Source organism: Lichenostomus cassidix, chromosome W, assembly GCF_008360975.1.
Source record: "Lichenostomus cassidix isolate B80296 chromosome W, HeHo_3.0, whole genome shotgun sequence".
NCBI lineage: Eukaryota > Metazoa > Chordata > Aves > Passeriformes > Meliphagidae > Lichenostomus > Lichenostomus cassidix.
Genome location: NC_139510.1, coordinates 13789370 through 13808275, shown reverse-complemented (window position 1 = coordinate 13808275; position 18906 = coordinate 13789370). Strand labels below are relative to the sequence as shown.

At 45.6% G+C, this 18906-nt stretch overlaps 1 protein-coding gene, 1 long non-coding RNA gene and 1 pseudogene across 2 annotated transcripts in view; 2 read left to right on the top strand and 1 right to left on the bottom strand.

Moving 5' to 3' along the window:
- Positions 1–18906, top strand: part of LOC146425541 (uncharacterized) — a 384874-nt gene that overhangs the window by 351127 nt on the left and 14841 nt on the right. The window lies entirely within an intron of this gene.
- Positions 1143–18251, bottom strand: LOC146425542 (uncharacterized; annotated as a pseudogene).
- LOC146425543 (endogenous retrovirus group K member 9 Gag polyprotein-like) lies at positions 8724–9824 on the top strand. Its single transcript, XM_085041479.1, has one exon. It carries the CDS (start codon positions 8724–8726, stop codon positions 9822–9824), a length of 1101 nt encoding a protein of 366 aa, XP_084897605.1.

The window sequence follows — 18906 nt, the reverse complement described above, 5'->3', positions numbered from 1 at the left end:
GATCACTGCTTGAACTGAACTACTTCGGTTGGACTGCTACCACCACCCTAACAGGGTGTCAGGTTGTATCTGACTTTGTCAGTGCTTTTCCTTGTATTATTTCACTTATTTTTACTTTCAGTCTTGACTTGTGATCTCCCACTGGTTTGTTTTCAAACCAATACACATCTGTAGCCCTTCCCTTGTCCATTGATGTAGTCACCCCATCATAGAAGGCCACAGGTTTGCGAGGCAGGACTTGTCCTTGGTGAAGCCATGCTGGCTTTCCCAAATCACCTCCCTGTTCTCTATGTGCCTTAGCAGAGCTTCTAGGAGGATCTGTTCCATGATCTTCCCAGGCACAGAGGTGATGCTGACTGGTCAGTAGTTCCCAGGGTCCTCCTTTCTACCCTTTTTTAAGATGGGTACAGTGTTTCCCGTTTTCCAGTCACCTGGGACTTCTCCTGACTGTGATGACTTTTTAAATATCATGGAGACTGGCTTGGCAACTACATCAGCCAATTCCCTCAGGATTCTGGGATGCATCTCATTGGTTCTGACATACTTATGTATGTTCAGGTTTCTCAGGTGGTCATGAACCTGATCTTCACTTAGCGGGAGGGCCTTTGCTCGCCTAGTCCCCATCCTGCTGTCCATCCACTTCAGAGCTGTGGGAAGAGAGGTTTCCATTGAAGACTGAGGCAAAAAAACTGTTGAGCACCTCAGCTGTTTCCTCATCTGTGGTTTCCAGTTCACCAGTGTTTTTTATTGGGGGGGGGAATATGTTGAGGTTTTCTCGCTCTGGGGAGGCAGGGAGACCCCAAAAACCCCAACTAAAAGAGGCCCCAGCCGGGTGGCTTCCAAGCTGTGTGGGTGGAGCGGATCCGGGGCTGGTGGAACCCGAGCTCGGGCTGGCTTCTCGAAGGCAGGATAATAGGAGCCTCGGCGATTAAAGGAAATGCAGTCTCTCAGCTTTTGGAATCCAGGGTTTATTGGTGGGAATGGCAGGAAGGAGAGGGTGGCTGGGACTGGGACGGAACGCCGGAGAGGAGAGAGCTGGGTTCCGAGGAGCAGAGAGCACCGAATGGAAGTGAACATGGGGTTAAAAGGGATGGAGAAATGGGAGGGGTTTACACAGGAGGGCCAATAGAGGCAAGAGGGATTCAGAACTGGCAGATAAACTGAGGAATAGGGGTGCAAGGGGGGCAGATACAGAACTTTTAAAACCAATAATAGCACTGTGGGTAAAGAACTTTCTAGCTATTAACTATATATGGGATAAAGAGGAAGAGAACTTCAAGAACCAATACCTCTGATTCCTGACCCATATTCATGGGGCTTAGCCTCAAAGCATGTCGGGGGGATGATTTTCTGTCACCCTAACCTGAAGGGCTCTTCAAATCCAGAGGGGTTTGTTGGTTATTTCAGACTCTAAGCTCGCCTGAGTGGATCTCACTGCTACATCATGCCTTCTTTGACCTTCCTTTTCTGGCTGACATACCTGTAGAAGCCATTCTTGTTATTCTTTGCGGCCCTTGCCAGGTTCAGTTCCAGCTTCACCTTGTCCTTCCTCACCCCATCCCTACACAAGCATACTTCCTCTCTATACTCTTCCCAGGTCACCTGTCCTTGTTTCCACTGCCTGGGCATTTGTTTCTTTCTCTTTATTTTGACCAGCAGTTTCTCTACTCAGCCATGCTGATCTCTTGCCTTCCTTGCCTGATTTCTTGTTCCTGGGGATCGCAAGCTCTTGCACTCTATGGAAGACTGTGTTAAAGATCTGCTAGCTCAGATTCATTCCCTTGTTCTGGAGGGCAGTGTCCCAGGGGATCCTATTGACTATCTCCTTGAAGAGCTGGACGTTTGCTTTCCTAAAGTTCAGGGGCCTAACTTTCCTCCTTACCTGACTCTTGTCCCTCAGGACTGTGAATTCCATTGGTGCATGATCACTGCAGCCCAGGCTGTCTCCAGTCTTGACGTCCCTGATTAGCTCGCTTATGTTGGTGGCCATCAGATCCAGTATCGCATCCCCTCTGGTGGGGCTGTCTATTACCTGGCTCAAGAAGTTATCGTCCATGCATTCCAGGAGTCTCCTGGATCACCTACAGCTCACCAAGCTACTTTCCCAGCAGATATCAGGGTGGCTGAAGTCCCCAAATAGGACAAGAGCCTGTGAGCGTGATGCCTCCTGCAGCTGGAGCAAGATGGCTTCATCAATAGGTTCGTCTTGGTTGGGCAGCCTGTAGTAGTCACCAACCACAAGGTTCCCTTTGTTGCCTCAGTCTCTGATTCTTACCCACAGGCTTTCAATTGGCTCATGGCTGTTCTTTAGAGACAACTCTTCACACTCAATCCACCTCTTGATGTAGAGGGAAACCCCTCCACCTCTCCTGTCTCGTCTGAACAGCCTGTAGCCATCAATAGTCATACTCCAGTCATGGGATATGTCCTACCAAGTTTCAGTAATGGCAAGAAGGTCATAGCTTCTTAACAGCACGGTGGCTTCAAACTCCTCCTGTTTGTTGCCCATGCTGCTGATGCCTTAAAGATCTAGAAATAAAACAACACACTGTCTCGGTTTGAAAGACAGGTGTCTGCTAAAAGAGGTAGAAACCAGTTGGGGGTCAGCCAAGTAAAACACACATCCTCACTGAGGTATAGGTGTCATCTCCCCTTTATTTTCATGAAGCAAGCATTATTATAGACAAAAGCACTGTTCACGCAACACACTGGTATATATGATTAGATAAAAGCTTGAGTTCACGCGCCTAATCTAACTTGCTAATTGGCTGTAGGCTTTTGATCACGCTCTCTAAGCTGTCACTGTGAACTGCTAGCAGAGGGCAAGAATCAGGCTGTGTCGAATGTGGCAAAATTCTAATTTTATTAATTAATTCCAAAACTTATATAGACTTTCACAGATCATCCGGATTGGGTCAATTCAAAACCTCCCCCTAGGCTGATTGGCCAGGCTTGAACTGCCTATCTTTCCAGTAGACCATTTCAATAACATCTAAACTTTATCTTTGTTTATAGAACACAGGAAGAAGAAGAGAAAAATTCCCATGGGAAAGAGTCTGTGCTTGCCACACTAAGCATTAGCTAAAATTCTATGTAATTTCTTTATCTTGTTTAGAATTCTTTTATGATGTTCACATTCTTGGCTCTTTATGTTTTGTTATCTCCTGGGAAAGAGACTTCAGAGTCAGTCACACAGGCTGAATTGGGCTTAAGAAACATATTCATATGGCCTCGCTCTACGAGCCATGCTTTAACAATTCCTCTGTTTTCTTTTTGCACAAGCCAGGCTTGGTTGACCGTCTTTATTAGCATATGCTGTAAGCATTGCACTACGTATGGCAAAATTATTAATAATAGCAAAACTACAATTAAAATGAGCACAGCTGCTTGGATCAGATCTTTGAACCATCCAGTAATTCCCAAACTTTTCAACCACCCAGCGAGTCCTAAGCCATCGGCTATTTGTAGTTGCCCTGACAGGTACTGCAGTTCAGCAAGCTGCCGGTGAATGGACTTTGAGTGGTCAGAAAGGTTCATACAACACATTCCTTCAAACTCTTCACAGCCATGCCCCTTGGCTAATAAGAGAAAATCTATTGCACCTCTATTTTGTAGCATAGTGTGTCTAACTGAATCTACATCAAGCAATAACGGTGAAATGGCTTTAGAAGTAGCATTAGTTTGTCTAGCGAGCCAGCATCCTAGTTTGTTTAGCTGAGCTAATGCGCCAGCAGAAGCTACTCCTGGTGCTAAAAGGAAAGCAGATATCATGGCCACAGGGGACCAGAATTTGACATTTGATTTACAGTTGGGGGAGAAAGCATGAGCCATTCGTTTTGTCTGATGATGTCATCGGGACATGTTTAGAATCATTGAAGTGTTGGGGGTTAATAACATTAATCTCCCTAGAGAACAGGGTCCACCTCGTAATTTGGAGAGAATGCCGGGCCATGCGCAGTCTTCGCAAATTAAAAACACTCCTGCTGGTAACGACATGGAATTATTTGTGGATACTGATGCCTTATGGGTTTTTTGTCCTTTTTCCATTATACTTTACACTCTTTTTATATATCCTTTTACCCTTCCCCATTCCTGTACTTTTTACTCCCTGTATCTCAACCCTATAACCCTTGTACCCTTGCCTTGCTCAGAATTCTTTGGGGAAGACAAAACATCCCCACAATCTCAAAAGCATGACGCACCAACCTTGAACAGAGCCCCATCACTGAGACACGTTTTTTGTAAACTAAGTAGTAATCTTTTTTGGGGGGGCAATTTTAATAAGGGGGCAATTACTTCATTTGTTAGACTTCTCATTGGAGACTTTTAGATAAGTATGCTAATCTAGGCTGTCCATAAATTGTATACGGGGGATATCGTGGGGGCTTGAGTCGTCGTGGTGCACCTGGAATCCTATTAAACCAAGGTAATACCTTTTTCCTATACTGCGTGTCTGTGTCTCAAATTTTTATCAGCATTTAAGGCATCAGTTCTGGCGAGCCAGCCAGGAGAAGAGGAGACCCCGAGTTTCAATTCTGGACCGAAGAATACCCTGCTGCACCCCCCCCACTCGCCAGCACTATACGGGAGGGAGGCAGCGAGATTGAAAAACCCAGGGAGTTTCCGAAACAACCTACCACAGAAACACAGCAAGAGAGGTGAGATCAAAAGGGTTTTTTATGGTTTTATTGCTAGCATCTGGGGAGATCTCCAAGGGTGGGAGTGTGGCCAGGGGGGCCATAAAAGAGAAGTTATCGCAACCTACTCCACTCCTGCAGGGGGGCTGTGAGGGGAAAGGGACGCCTTTTACTCACAGGAGCTGCGTAGTGGCTCACGGGGGGCTGTAGCTCAGAGGGAGCTGTGGCCCACAGGTTGGAGTGTGGGTTCAACTACTGAAGGGTGGTAGTTGAACCTCGCCACGGGTTTAAGCTGCACGCGTGCTGTTTTAAGCTTGCTTTCTTTACTCTGCTGGGGCGTGGGAACTGCACGTTCAGTTCTCGCGCCAGTTTTTAGGCTAAGTGCTTTCTTTCCAGCTGTTTCTTTTCTGTTTTTAAATGAAACATAGGTGATGCGTCATCTACTAACCCAAAAATCCCACAAGATTCCCCACTAGGTCTGATTTTAACAAACTGGCACGATCTAATGGGAAAGAACACCCCCCAGTACATGGGAAAATTATCTAGGCTGTCGTCGTGGGGGTAGCCTGTGTTGGAACGGGGGGGAGGAGAGGAATGGCTCAATCTAAGCATTTTAGAAGATCAATTAATCACAAAACTATTAGTAGAGTTTCAGGTCCAAGGCAGGTTTGATGAATTAAAAGATGCAGAGTTGTTTTCTATATTCTTGAATCGGGAAAAAGTGTACAAACAAATTAAAAAAGACTGCCTGCCTTGTGGAAAAGAATATCTAACCCTTCTCGCTACAAGAGCCAGCCGGATCGGAGGAGGTGGCGGGAGGCTGGCTCTGTCCTCCGTCGCTGCCGCTGTCGGCGGCCCCCCTCTCTGCCCCGGGCCGATATGGCACTGGGGGTGGGGGATCGGTGGCCACTGCCAGCTGCCCTCCCCCCTGCCACGGTAAGGCTAGAGATGGGGGATGGGTGGCCATTGCCCCCTCCGCGGCCACCCTCCCCGGGGCACACTGAGAGCAGAGGCAGGGGCAGAGCAAGGGCGAGTCAATCACAGCCCGCCTGCCGCACTGAGAGCGGAGGCAGGGGGGCTCGGAAGCAGGTCCAGGCGGGGAGAGAAGTGCTGCTGCTGCCGTACCTGGCCCCTCCCAGACTGGGAAAGGAGGGGGCGAAAGGCAGCAGCTGCTTTGCTGCGCGGTCAGTAACAGAGCTGAGAGAAAAATAACTGCAATTGAAATCCAGCCAGATGAATTCAAGGCAGATAGCTCTGAAAGAGAGGAGGCTGGGATGGGGGCTGTAACCACAGCAGCCAGCGAGCTTACCGGGAAGAAGAAGGGAATGGTAACCCAAGAGGCTATAATAGGGGCTGCTAATCCGGTAGCTAAACACACCAGATCTAAAAGAGATGAACCAAGAAAGAAAGCGACTGTCCTAGAAACACCTTTGGGGCAGGCTGAGGGGAAACTGAGTCGAGGCATTGTAAAAGTAACCAGTGTCACAGGGATAAGTGAAACACAGCCTTTCTTTCAACCTTTAAAATGTGAACTGAGAGAATCCATTCTGCCAGTAAAAAAAGATGATAGTAAAAGTTACAAATTAGTGCAAGATTTAAAGGCAATTAACAAAACCACAGAGGACATAGAAGACATAGATTCAGTTGTGCCAAACCCCTACATTTTTCAGACCACACCAACAAATGACCTAGGGAAGTTCACAGTTTTAAATCTCAAAGATGCCTTTTCCTGGATTTCTGTAAGTAAAAGTAAAGAATTCTTTACATCTGAGTGGGAAAATCCTGAGACAGGAGGAGAAACTCAGCTCACCTGAACAGAGTTACTCCAAGGGCTTAAAAATAGCCCAACTATATTTAAACATCAGTTGTCAAAAGAACTAGAGGACTAGAGAAAACAAGAAAAAACCTTATATAAAGCCCTTAAAGCAGCTGAGAAAGAAACCACCAACTGGAAAGAGAAAGCAAAAGCTGAATTTAAACAACTAAAACATTCCTTAATATCTGCTCCAGCTCTAGGGCTGCCAGACATAACAGAGCCCTTCGAACTTTTTACATATGAGCAGCAGAATGTTACTCTAAAAGTACTGGCACAGCACCTTGGAAATCAGCAAAGAGCTGTGGCCTGTTTCTCAAAACAACTCAACAATGTTAGCCAAGGGTGGCCTGGGTGTCTGAAAACTGTGGCAGCAACTGTCATCCTAATACAGGAAGCTTGAAAATTCACCCTTGGGCAGCACATTGTCGAGTATGTACCCCACACCGTGATCTCTGACCTAGAGAAAAAGGGGGGACACAATGTCACCCTAAATACAATGCTTGTTGTAAATCCTACAATATTTTTGTCATCCACATTACTTGATGACCTGCCTGAGCATGACTGTTTACAGGCAACGGAAGAGACCTATTCCAGCAGACCAGACCTGAAGAACGTGCCTCTGAAGAAGCCAGATTGGAAACTGATTACACTGACCAGAGCTCTAGGACTGAGCGAGGGAAAGGAGGTAGACATATGGACTAATTCCAAATATGCCTTCAGTGTTGTTCATGCCCACAGAGCTATCTGAGAAGGACGTGGCCTGCTGACTGCTCAAAGTTATGACATCAAGCATGCAAAACAAACCCTTGCACTCCTGCAAAGCACTTGGAAGCCTACAGAAGTAGCTGTCCTTCATTGCAGAAGTCATCAAAAGGAGAAGACAACTCCTGAAGTAAGAAATTGCTTTGCTAACAAAACAACAAGAAAGATAGCAAAAAAAAGCATTTTTGCAGTAGTGCCACAGAAAAAAGTAGATCTTGTGTTAAGCTGGCTTCTAGAGAAGGGACACGCAGATGTAGATAGATTGCTTATTAACAAGCCGCTTCTTAACAATAGCCATATTCAGCCAACTATTAATTAGATACCTTCGTCCAATCAGCGATCTAAGGTCACCACGACTTTCTGCAACATAGAAGTCGTGGGGGCCGTCAAGAATGCGTTAATTGGTAAAAGATATGCAGAAATCAGGCACTATAGGTAAACATAGATACATGTTAAGGCAAGTAGCCAAACTTAGGGTGTGGAAGTATATAACCAATAGTATTGTATGATTACAGAATATGCATGAGTTAGTTAACTACACTATAAAATTGTCTGCTGTAAATCAATAAACTGAAGCTTGTGGTAAATTCATATTGGATTGTCAAGCCTCCGTTCCTCAGCATAATGGTGACCCCGACGTCCAAGGGTCTCGCTCCCCTTTTGGCTGGATCCATCTGAGAGCGATGTAACTACGGCTGACAAGGCATCTGGCTCCGAAACACCCCGGAGGATCAAAGCAGTGGGCGCACATACAGGACGACCGTTATCAGGACGGGATCTGGACACTGCCGGACTTGTGAGGTGAAAATCTCGCACCAGAGAGGAAAAGTGGCCGGAAGATCTCGGAGGGTGAAAAAAGTGAGTGCGCAATGGAGAGACAAGCCACTTTTGATGTGTTTTATTGCTTTTTAGAAAAGCGGGGGATTAAGGGTAAGGATATAAAGAGTGATTTAGTGGCGTTGACAGCATGGGGGTTGGCTAAAGGTTGTTTTATTGACCCTAACAGCATTTTTGATCGTGATGAATGGCAGAGAGTAGGAGATAAGTTGTGGGATGCTATTCTTGAAGATGATAAGGTTGGAGAAAAACTATGCAAAGTGTGGAAGATAGCTAGTAAGGCTCTGTATCAGTATCAGGCAGAACAGAGGGCGGCTAGGGCTGCTTCTGAGCGGCTGAGTCCACCTCCCCCGTCTACTTCAGGGCAAGGTAATGAGCGATCATGGCCGCTCCCCCCATTAACAAACACAGTACATATTCCCCCTACTAATCCATTTGCTGAGCCCTCTGAGGATGCGGTGAAGCCTTCCGCTCCGATCGAGTCTTCTGACCCAGTATCTCACAGGGCAGTTTTTCAGTCACCCAGTTTGGGGAGCCCCGAACTTCCGCCTACCGGGGGTCTGGCCAGTCCCGGTGGTGCCGGTTTGGGGGCTGCATGTCAGCATGAAATTTATTGGAGGCTATTTACCTCACAAGCGGGTCAGGAGGGTGACGTGGAAGCTGCGACTGAGATGTTGGGGGCGTTCCCAGTGATTTACAGCCCAGGAGAGCAGGGAGGGCTCACTGCTTCTATTTTAACCCTAAACTGGAAAATCTTATTTCAGTTGCGAGCTACCGTGAGTGAATTCGGAATTCAGGGAGAGCCTACTAGAGAAATGCTAGATTATATCTGGGGATCAGGACTTCTGCTCCCCAACGATATCAAGGGCATTGCACGATTAATACTTACTCAACATCAGTCTCTGCTATTTAATGCTCATTGGCAGGCATGCTGCCAGGAGTCGGTGGCTGTGCAGCGCGCACCAGGTGACCCGCTGCATGGAGTCACTCTAAATGAATTGATGGGGTTAGGTCCTTATCTAAGAAGTGAGGATCAGGCACTCTTGGGACCAAACAAGATTAGAGAGTCTATGGATTTAGCTCGGAATGCTCTGGATAAAATAAAAGCCCCCGGAGGCGTCCCGTCATATATGTCCATCAAGCAGGGGCAGGATGAGCTGCTGGGATCTTTTGTAGATAAGGTTGCTGCAGCGGTGAAAACAGCAGGAATGGCAGAATGCATGCAATGGGCTACGTTAAAGCAGTGTGTATTGCAAAATGGAAATGGAACAGTCAGAAATCTTATCATGACCATGCCAGAGAATTGGTCCATAGAGGACCTTTTAGAAAAAGCTTCACAGTTCCTTATAGGCAGTCAGGCTAGGTTAGTCAATGCTATCAAGGAGCTGGGGGAGGGATTAAAAGCGCAGGCAGAATCCTCTCAAAATCAAGTCCTAGCCGCACTCACACCCCTACGGCAGCCAAGGCCACCTCCAGCATCTCAAAAAACAAAGCTCCATTGTTTTCGCTGTGGACAGCCAGGGCACTTACGGCAAAACTGCCCTGCTGGAGCAGTGTGGTGTTCTCAGTGCCAGTCTGCGTCACACAGCTCTGCAGCTTGTCGGAGATCCCAGGGAAACGGGAATCGGAGCGCGAAAGGGACTGTGACACAAAAAATTGCGCCCGCCCAATTTCAGCCGCCTTGCAACCAACCACTCCAGCCTTCTTACAGCCAGTTACCTGTTAACCAGCCACCGTCGGGAGCCTTGCGATGGACCTGGCAACCACAGTAGGCGTTACCTTGGTGGATACCTTCCCCAAGCGGATACCTACTGGAATTACAGGACTAATTGTAATCAGAGGACAACCTGTTGGTGCACTTTTGATCAGGCGTTCATCTGCAACCATGAAAGGACTGGACATTTTAACTGGATTAATCGATGCTGATTTTCAGGGTACAATTGACATTATGGCTCGGACACTTCATCCACCTATTCATATTCCTGCTGGATCTAAAATTGCTCAAGTCGTCCCTATACCACAGTTACTTCAAAGTCCATCTGGCCGGCCTCATCGAGGAGCAGGAGGTTTTGGCTCCACAGGCCCTGCGGTTATGCTAACAGTGGATTTGAGGCAACGTCCACAAAAACAGATATCTTTGGAATATTCTGGCCAACGGATACAATTATCAGCACTTTTGGATACTGGAGCTGATGTCATGGTACTGGATGAAAACAAATGGCCTGCTCACTGGCCAGCATATGCATCTGGAGCTACTGTTTCTGGTGTAGGAGGTATCACCATGGCTCGTCGGTCACCACATTTAAAAATTACCATCGATGACAAAGTTGTGGACTGTGTGGTACAGTTGTTACCACTTCCCCCAGGAGTAAATGCTTTAGTAGGCCGTGATGTTTTGGCCCAAATGGGAGCCTTACAACCAGGGCTCCCCAATCCCAGCATGCTACCAGATGAATGGTTTCTACTTGTGGACTTAAAGGACTGTTTTTTCACCATTGAACTACATCCAGATGACATGCAGCGTTTTGCTTTTACGCTGCCCTCAATTAACCGTGAGGCACCTGCACAACGTTTTGAATGGACTGTATTACCACAGGGAATGCGGAACTCACCGACATTTTGTCAACTCTATGTGGATGCTGCTCTCAGGCCTCTTCGGATGGCCTGGCCAGAAGTAATCATCTATCACTACATGGATGATATATTACTGGCACAGAGCGCGCCTTTTACCGCAGATCAGTTACATACCCTGACTAATCACTTGTGTGCTCAGGGCCTTACAATCGCCCCTGAAAAGGTACAGAACACATCACCATGGCGATATTTGGGATGGACTATAACAGACCATCAGGTTCGTCTTCAAAAACTGCAAATTCACACAAACATCCAAACCCTACATGATGCTCAGAAACTGATGGGTGACTTACAATGGCTTCGTCCTGTCATTGGTATTCCTAATGAACTGTTGAATGTTCTGCGGCCTCTACTGAAAGGCACTGAGCCAGCTACAAAAGTCACCCTCTCTACAGCACAGCAGGCGGCGATCCAGACTATCTCAGAACGTGTTGTACAAAATCATACATCGCGTCGTCTACTTGATGTGCCACTAAATATCACTGTGCTAACTGGCCCTCAATACCTTTTGGGTGCCATCACTCAGCATAAAAAGAAAACGGGGGAAAATACCCCCACCACAAATGAGGATTACAATGTTTTGGTGCTGGAATGGTTAGCACCACCCCTTCAACCACGAAAAACGATTCAGGAAAACATAATTACAATGGCAAATCTTATCAAACGTGGCCGCCAAAGGATAAGGGAGATCCAAGGAACATCGCCAGGGGAAATACAAGTACCACTGAAGCTGGATGACCTGAACTGGTACTTACAAAATTCTATGGATCTTCAGGCAGCGTTGCTGGAAGAGGGAACCCTCATCAGTATCCGACCTCTCCAGCCTTCTACGCTGGCATGGATGTCTAATCACCGATGGCTAATAAAGCCATTGCGGTCATCCTCTCCGCTTTCAGGAGCAGTGACTGTTTATACAGATGCTGGCAAACGCTCCCGTAAAGCTGCTGCGACGTGGATGGAGGAGAAGCAATGGCGACACAAAATTATTCCTGCAACATCGGAGGACTCTTTACAAACCTTGGAACTATCAGCAGTGGTCTGGGTCTTTACCAACTGGATAGACCAACCTGTTAACATCGTCACAGATTCTCTCTATGTCGCAGACATTGCTAACAGAATTGAGGAAGCAATGGTTAAGGATGTGTAAAAACGCCGACTAGCGGAACTATTGATGGTGCTTAAACGCACCATTGGCCAAAGGACTGACCCATATGCCGTGTTGCATACAAGAAGTCATCAGTGGTCAGAGGGCCTTGGAGAAGGCAATGCCAGAGCGAACCGATTGGTAGCGGTGGCGGAAGCTCCAGTATCTTCCTTTGAGAGGGCCCGCCACGCACATATGAACTTTCATCAAAATGCAAGGGGTCTCCATAAGGGTTTTGGAATTCCACTGGCAGAAGCCAGGGCCATAGTGCGGGCCTGCCCTATTTGTAGTTTTCATAACCAGGGTGTTGGTTTGGGTATGGGAGTGAACCCCAAGGGGTTACAAGCTAATGAGTTATGGCAGATGGATGTAACACATTTCCCTGAATTTGGTAGATTAAAATATGTCCATGTTTGCATTGACACATACAGCCACATGATATGGGCAACACTACAGCCCGGTGAAAGAGCCCGGGATGTTATGAGGCACCTTACTAGTTGCTTTGCCGTATTGGGCAAACCCAAAGCTATCAAAACAGACAATGGACCAGCTTATTGTAGTGCCTTGGTGAAAAAATACATGCAACTTTGGGATATAAAACATACTACAGGAATTCCTCACTCCCCAACGGGGCAGACAATGGTAGAACGAGCAAATGCAACAATAAAGGGTTACCTGGCAAAACATAAGGAGGTCTCAGATAGTAGAGAAAGGCTTTCTAAAACCCTGTTTGTACTAAATCATCTGTGTATATTTGGAGATCAGGATTTACCACCTATCTTAATTCATCACAAGGGAGTGGCACAGCCACCGGTACCACGCATGAAGGTCCTATATAAGGACCCCAAAACAGGCATCTGGGAGGGTCCAGTAGAGGTCATATATTCTGGCAGAGGTTATTTTTGTGTATCTTCCTCCACAGGCCCCCTTTGGGTTCCTAGCCGCTGGGTGAAGCCTGCACTTGATCAACCTGGCACGGCTACAGGTGCCCCCGATACCGCCGATCGATGAAACACCACGACTGATTCGGCTTCTACATTGTGCTCTTGATCCTATCTTGCGGCGGGCTGGGGTTCCAGTCGAGCGTTGGCAGACTTTATTAGAATTAAGAGATATTATAAATAGATTAGGCTCTGTACCCCCTTACCTGAATAGATACCCTTGTAGAAATTGTGCTAAGCTGTGGTGTCAGGCATGGTTACTTATTAAGTGTGGTATTTGTAAGAAACGGTGGTGGGTCCATCAAGAAGTGTATAATACTTGTTGTTTGGCTTGCATTAATACACGCATAACTCAAATTGACTTTGCACATAACAGGCTGCAACAAGCTTTAGCCGCATTTACAGGGCTGCCTGATTGGCAAGGTTTGCAATTATTTGAATCTGAAGAGCAAAAAGTTATAGCCTGGTTACGTTGGGAGGCCCAAGATGCAGTAAATTGGGCAACATCAAACTCTGGGTCTCAAATTTTGAGAGCAGTGTGCACTGATCGGGCTTTGGAAAGGATCCCAAAGTATTGGGTTATCAGAGAACATGAATGGGAACGCACTAAAAGGCGTTTTGCTCCTGTGCATACTGTGCATGTTAGGGGTTGTTCTGGCAGATGCTACCGATGCAAACGCCAATAATCCCTTCCATTCAATTGAGCCCAGGAAAAATTTGTGGGTCACCTGGGCAAATCAAACACATATTAGTGCTTTTTGCCTTGCGCTTGCATCAGCCACTAACCCTTTTCGCACATGCTTACTTGGTATCCCAGGCTTTGATAATACTAGCTTTGCATGGTTTTCAACTAACAACTGCTCACGAGCTGCCAATGTTAGCCATTGTACTGCTCTCTTGTTGTCGGGTCTTAATACCTCATTGCCATGGGATCCTCAGGAGTTGGATCTCTTGGGGAGCCGAGCTCTTAATGCAAGTGGCAATGAAACAGGCTGCATAACTTTTGGTAGCCCCATAGTGATTCCTAACAGCACCTGGTTGACTCCCCATACGGCAGAATATGCTAACATCTCTGCCCAATGTGGTCCACATGGAAGTTATGGCCGGGGCAGTGGTTATATACAAATTTGGGCCAATAAAAGTGCCCTTGCCCTTCCATCAGGTGTATTTCTCATTTGTGGAGACCGTGCATGGCAGGGAGTTCCGAAAGGTGCTTATGGGGAACCATGTTATTTGGGCAAACTCACTTTACTTGCCATGAATAAAACCACTGCAGCCAATTTAATGCGGTCCAGAAAGAGACGCAGTCTTACTTTGGATGCAAACTGCAATGATGAAGTAGGCCTATGGAATAAACCGTCTCGGGTTTTTGCTTCCCTTTTACCACACGTGGGCACTGCACATGCATTAAAAACCATAGGGAGATTGGCCTGCTGGGTAAGCAAGCAGTCAAAAGTTACTACAGAAATAATAGAGAAGCTATCCGCAGACATGGATAGTTTAAGGCATTCCATACTGCAGAACCGTGCTGCTATAGATTTTCTGCTGCTTGCTCAGGGGCACGGCTGTGATGAATTTGATGGTATGTGCTGTTTCAACCTTAGCAATCATGGTGAGTCAATACATAAACAACTTCAATGGCTTAAGGAGCATACAGCAAAGATAACAGTGCAAAAGGACGATGGCCTATTTGGAATTCCATGGGGTGACTGGGGTATAACAGGATGGCTTCGCTATATCTTGCAAGTAGGATTAGTGATTTTACTTGTCCTTGTTGGCATAGCTGTTATTCTACCTTGTGCTTTGCAATGTTTGAAAAAATCATTATCACAGACAGTGAATCAGCTTTGGCTCGCACAAATGCGTAAAGAAAACAGGGGAATTGTGGAAAGCTGGCTTCTAGAGAAGGGACACGCAGATGTAGATAGATTGCTTATTAACAAGCCGCTTCTTAACAATAGCCATATTCAGCCAACTATTAATTAGATACCTTCGTCCAATCAGCGATCTAAGGTCACCACGACTTTCTGCAACATAGAAGTCGTGGGGGCCGTCAAGAATGCGTTAATTGGTAAAAGATATGCAGAAATCAGGCACTATAGGTAAACATAGATACATGTTAAGGCAAGTAGCCAAACTTAGGGTGTGGAAGTATATAACCAATAGTATTGTATGATTACAGAATATGCATGAGTTAGTTAACTACACTATAAAATTGTCTGCTGTAAATCAATAAACTGAAGCTTGTGGTAAATTCATATTGGATTGTCAAGCCTCCGTTCCTCAGCAAGATCTAACCAGGTTTGCTCCAAAATATGATCAGAGTGATCAAAAGTTAATTAAATTTTTTAAAGATGAAATTAAAGAGAGTGGGTGGCCTGTTACACTGATAGGCCAGGTTGTAGTCCCACCCCTGATCCTTCGAGACATAGCACAGAAGGAACATGAGAGTACACACTGGAGAACAGAAAACCTTTTAAAACATCTAGAAAAAGTAGTAATAAGGAGAAGAACAACTGATATTGTGCAATCTCTAACAAGCAAGTGTGAAACCTGTTGCAAAAACAACCCTGACACAAGCAAGAGAATAGAGTTAGGAGTGACCAAAGCAAGGCATCTCCCAGGAAATTACTGACAAATAAATTTTACTGAAATATCACGTTAAAAAGGATATTATAAATATGTACAGGTATTGGTTAATGTGTTCAATGAATGGTCTGAAGCTTGTCCCTGTTGCACCGGTGCAGTAGAAGAAGTAGTGAAAGCCTTGCTTGACCATGTAGTTCTGGAGTTTGGGGTTCCTTGAAGGATGTCATCAGATAGAACACTACACCTTGTTGCAACAGTGATTGGGGAAGTTAGCAAAATTCTGGGACTTACTTGGGACCTGCACACATCGTACAGGCCCCAAGCAAGTGGCAAAGTTAAATGTATGAATGGGACCCTCAAGGCCCAGATTGGTAAAATCTGTCAAGAAATATCTATGACATGAGTTCAGGCTTTGCCTATAGCCTTACGGAGAGTCCGCATACAACCAAAGTGGAGGAACAATATAAGTCCCTATGGAAGCCTATATGGCAAATCATATCAAGTTCTTCACATTCTGGGAAAAATTCACATGAAGAGAAAAATTGATTTACAGAAATATTTAACAGCCTTAAGCTCCATTTTGCAAAAGCTCCAGAAATTCGTCGTGCTGTCCAAAGCTATAAGATTAGACACCCCTGCTAACCTGTTTCAGCCTGAAAACTGGGTCTTCGTCAAATGGTGAACCAGCAACCCCTTCCAAGCGAAGTGGAAGGGACCATTCCAAGTTTTGCTGACCACCCTCACTTCTGAGAAAGGTTGCTGAGAAAAGATTGTGAATCCACTACTCCAAGATGAAGAAAGCTTCTACCCCTGAGACCATCAAAACAGAAACTGATGCAAATCAAAATGATGTAGTTTAAATTGTTCTTTACGTGTCTGTTGTTTGCCCAATTGGTAACCATAACTCAAAGCTCAGCCAAAAGTTACACAACACTGTGATCCAAAGCAAGTATATCCAGAGCTCTTAATATAAGCAATTCCTAGATCTGCACCCAGTTACCACCTCTAGATGAATGTAATAACTGGCCATTTAAAATCAGAAAAGATTGAGAAGAAATTTAGAAAGGAACTCAAATTCTACATGAAGTGAGTTCAAAAATTACACCTTGAAATTTGACAAGATCTTCCATGCCCTCACTTCATGGTTGCCAGACTAGGCCTGGGTAAAAGAAACATTTATAATGATTGTAATTGTAGTTATTATTTTTACCATAACTAGTTGTGTAAACCAATGTTATAGGTAGTGTAGTTTAGAGACTAGACAAGGTAAAAGCTTGTTAGTCTCCAAAAAGGGGGGAAATGATGCCTGATGGGTTTTTTGTCCTTTTTCCATTATACTTTTACACTCTTTTTATATATCCTTTTACCCTTCCCCGTTCCTGTACTTTTTACTCCCTGTATCTCAACCCTATAACCCTTGTACCCTTGCCTTGCTCAGAATTCTTTGGGGAAGACGAAACATCCCCACAATCTCAAAAGCATGACGCACCAACCTTGAACAGAGCCCCATCACTGAGACATGTTTTTTGTAAACTAAGTAGTAATCTTTTTTGGGGGGGGCAATTTTAATAAGGGGGCAATTACTTCATTTGTTAGACTTCTCATTGAAGACTTTTAGATAAGTATGCTAATCTAGGGGGTCCATAAATTGTATACGGGGGATATCGTTGGGGCTCGAGTCGTCGTGGTGCACCTGGAATCCTATTAAACCAAGGTAATACCCTTTTCCTATACTGTGTGTCTGTGTCTCAAATTTTTATCAGTGTTTAAGGCATCAATACAGATAGCTTAGTAGAGGCATATTGGCACCACATGCTGGCATTTCTATATACTAACAAGCTAGAATTTACACTTGTTGCCGTATTGTCTAGTTTGGCTTGTTTGCTTGTCCGATTAAAGGTCACGCAAGCATCCATTCGTATGGCTCCTAATATCTCTAATTCTTGAGGCTCGTTTGGGGCTATGGGAAGGTGAAGCACCCAGGTATCCCAATTATCTACTGTGCTATTAAGATTTTTCCGATTGCAAGTAGGAATGCCGGAAGGACATGGCCAATTGTCTACAGGGATGCCGACTAAACAAGTAGAAAAGGGGTTGCCAGGTGATGAGAGAGCGAGACAAATAGCGTCTTGTTCCGTCAGGTTGGCTAGAGTGACCCATAGATTTGTTTTGGGTTGTGCTGGGACCCATGCTGCAACAACAAAGGTTAGACAAACTAAGGTTAGAGCTACACTGGTCGAGCACCTTGAGGGCGACATCGCATGCAGTAAGCGGCAACTAATAGCATTGCTCGGCTTATTTGCACTTGATGTAATGCTGTTATTAAAGCCCACACTTGCTGAAATAATTGATATGTATAGAAATCTCCGAATGTGCTCACGTGAATTTGCTGAGGGGGTTTGTTATGTACTATTGCAGCGTCAATTAGAAAAGCATTTAAAGCGTCAATAGGAAAGCAATGATTACATAAAGCTCCTGTTATTGCGATACTCCAGCTACTTTGACTAAACTGCGCACCACAACTACCACACTGTAACAGTAGAATCAGTGGGCCTCGACAGTGCCCACGGTTTTCTCCTTGGAGTTGGCGAACTTCAGAGGGTAGTTGCCAAGCGCCAAAGGTTCGTCCCGCAAAGACGTCTGCTATGATTCTTCGGGGACAGATGCGTGGACGTCCTGCTTGCACTGCAAACACGGTGAGCTTTTCCACTAGATGGTTGATAGCTCATTGCAGTCTTGCGTGCTGACAATCTTTCTGGGAGCAGGTTTCGTCCATCTACTTGGTACCCATATATGACCGGAATCTGTGGAGACACAACTGTAACCTCTACCATTAAACAAAAGTGGGGCAGGTCCCTCACAGACCCCTGTTGTAGTGGTTTTATACATAATTTGAACTCCTGGGGTAGCCTGCATCTTTATCTGACTGTAATGAGTGACTACTGGCGGATTTTCTGCATCACCCGCTATGCTCAAGAAATTCAGCGTGAAAATGACTTTCGCTAGATGCACACTGGGGTCTGTTTCTTCATAATTTTTCTGCTTGGTTAGATACTCTTTTATTGTTTGATGGGCTCTCTCTACCATGGCTTGTCTGGTAGATAGGTGAGGGATTCCTGTGTTGTGCTTGATGCCCCATGTCTGTAAGAACTGCTTACATTTTTGGCTCACATAGGCGGGTGCATTGTCAGTCTTTATTTCATTGGGCACCCCCATAACTGCAAAGCATGAGGTTAAGTTTCTAATTACATGGCTTGCTTTTTCTCCTGCCTGAGCAGTTGCCCAGATCATTTTGGAAAATGTGTCTATAGTAACATGAACACAGGAGACTCAGCCAAATTCAGGTACATGGGTGACATCCATTTGCCATAGTTCGCATGCTTGTAGGCCTCTGGAATTCACTCTGAGGCCTAAACTCGTGCCATGCTGGCTGCATTGCGGGCATGCTCGGACGATTCCTCGGGCATCGTCCATCGATAGTGCGAACTGCCTGTGTAGAGCCTTAGCTGATTGGTGGAACATTGAATGGCTTTCTTGAGCAGCTGC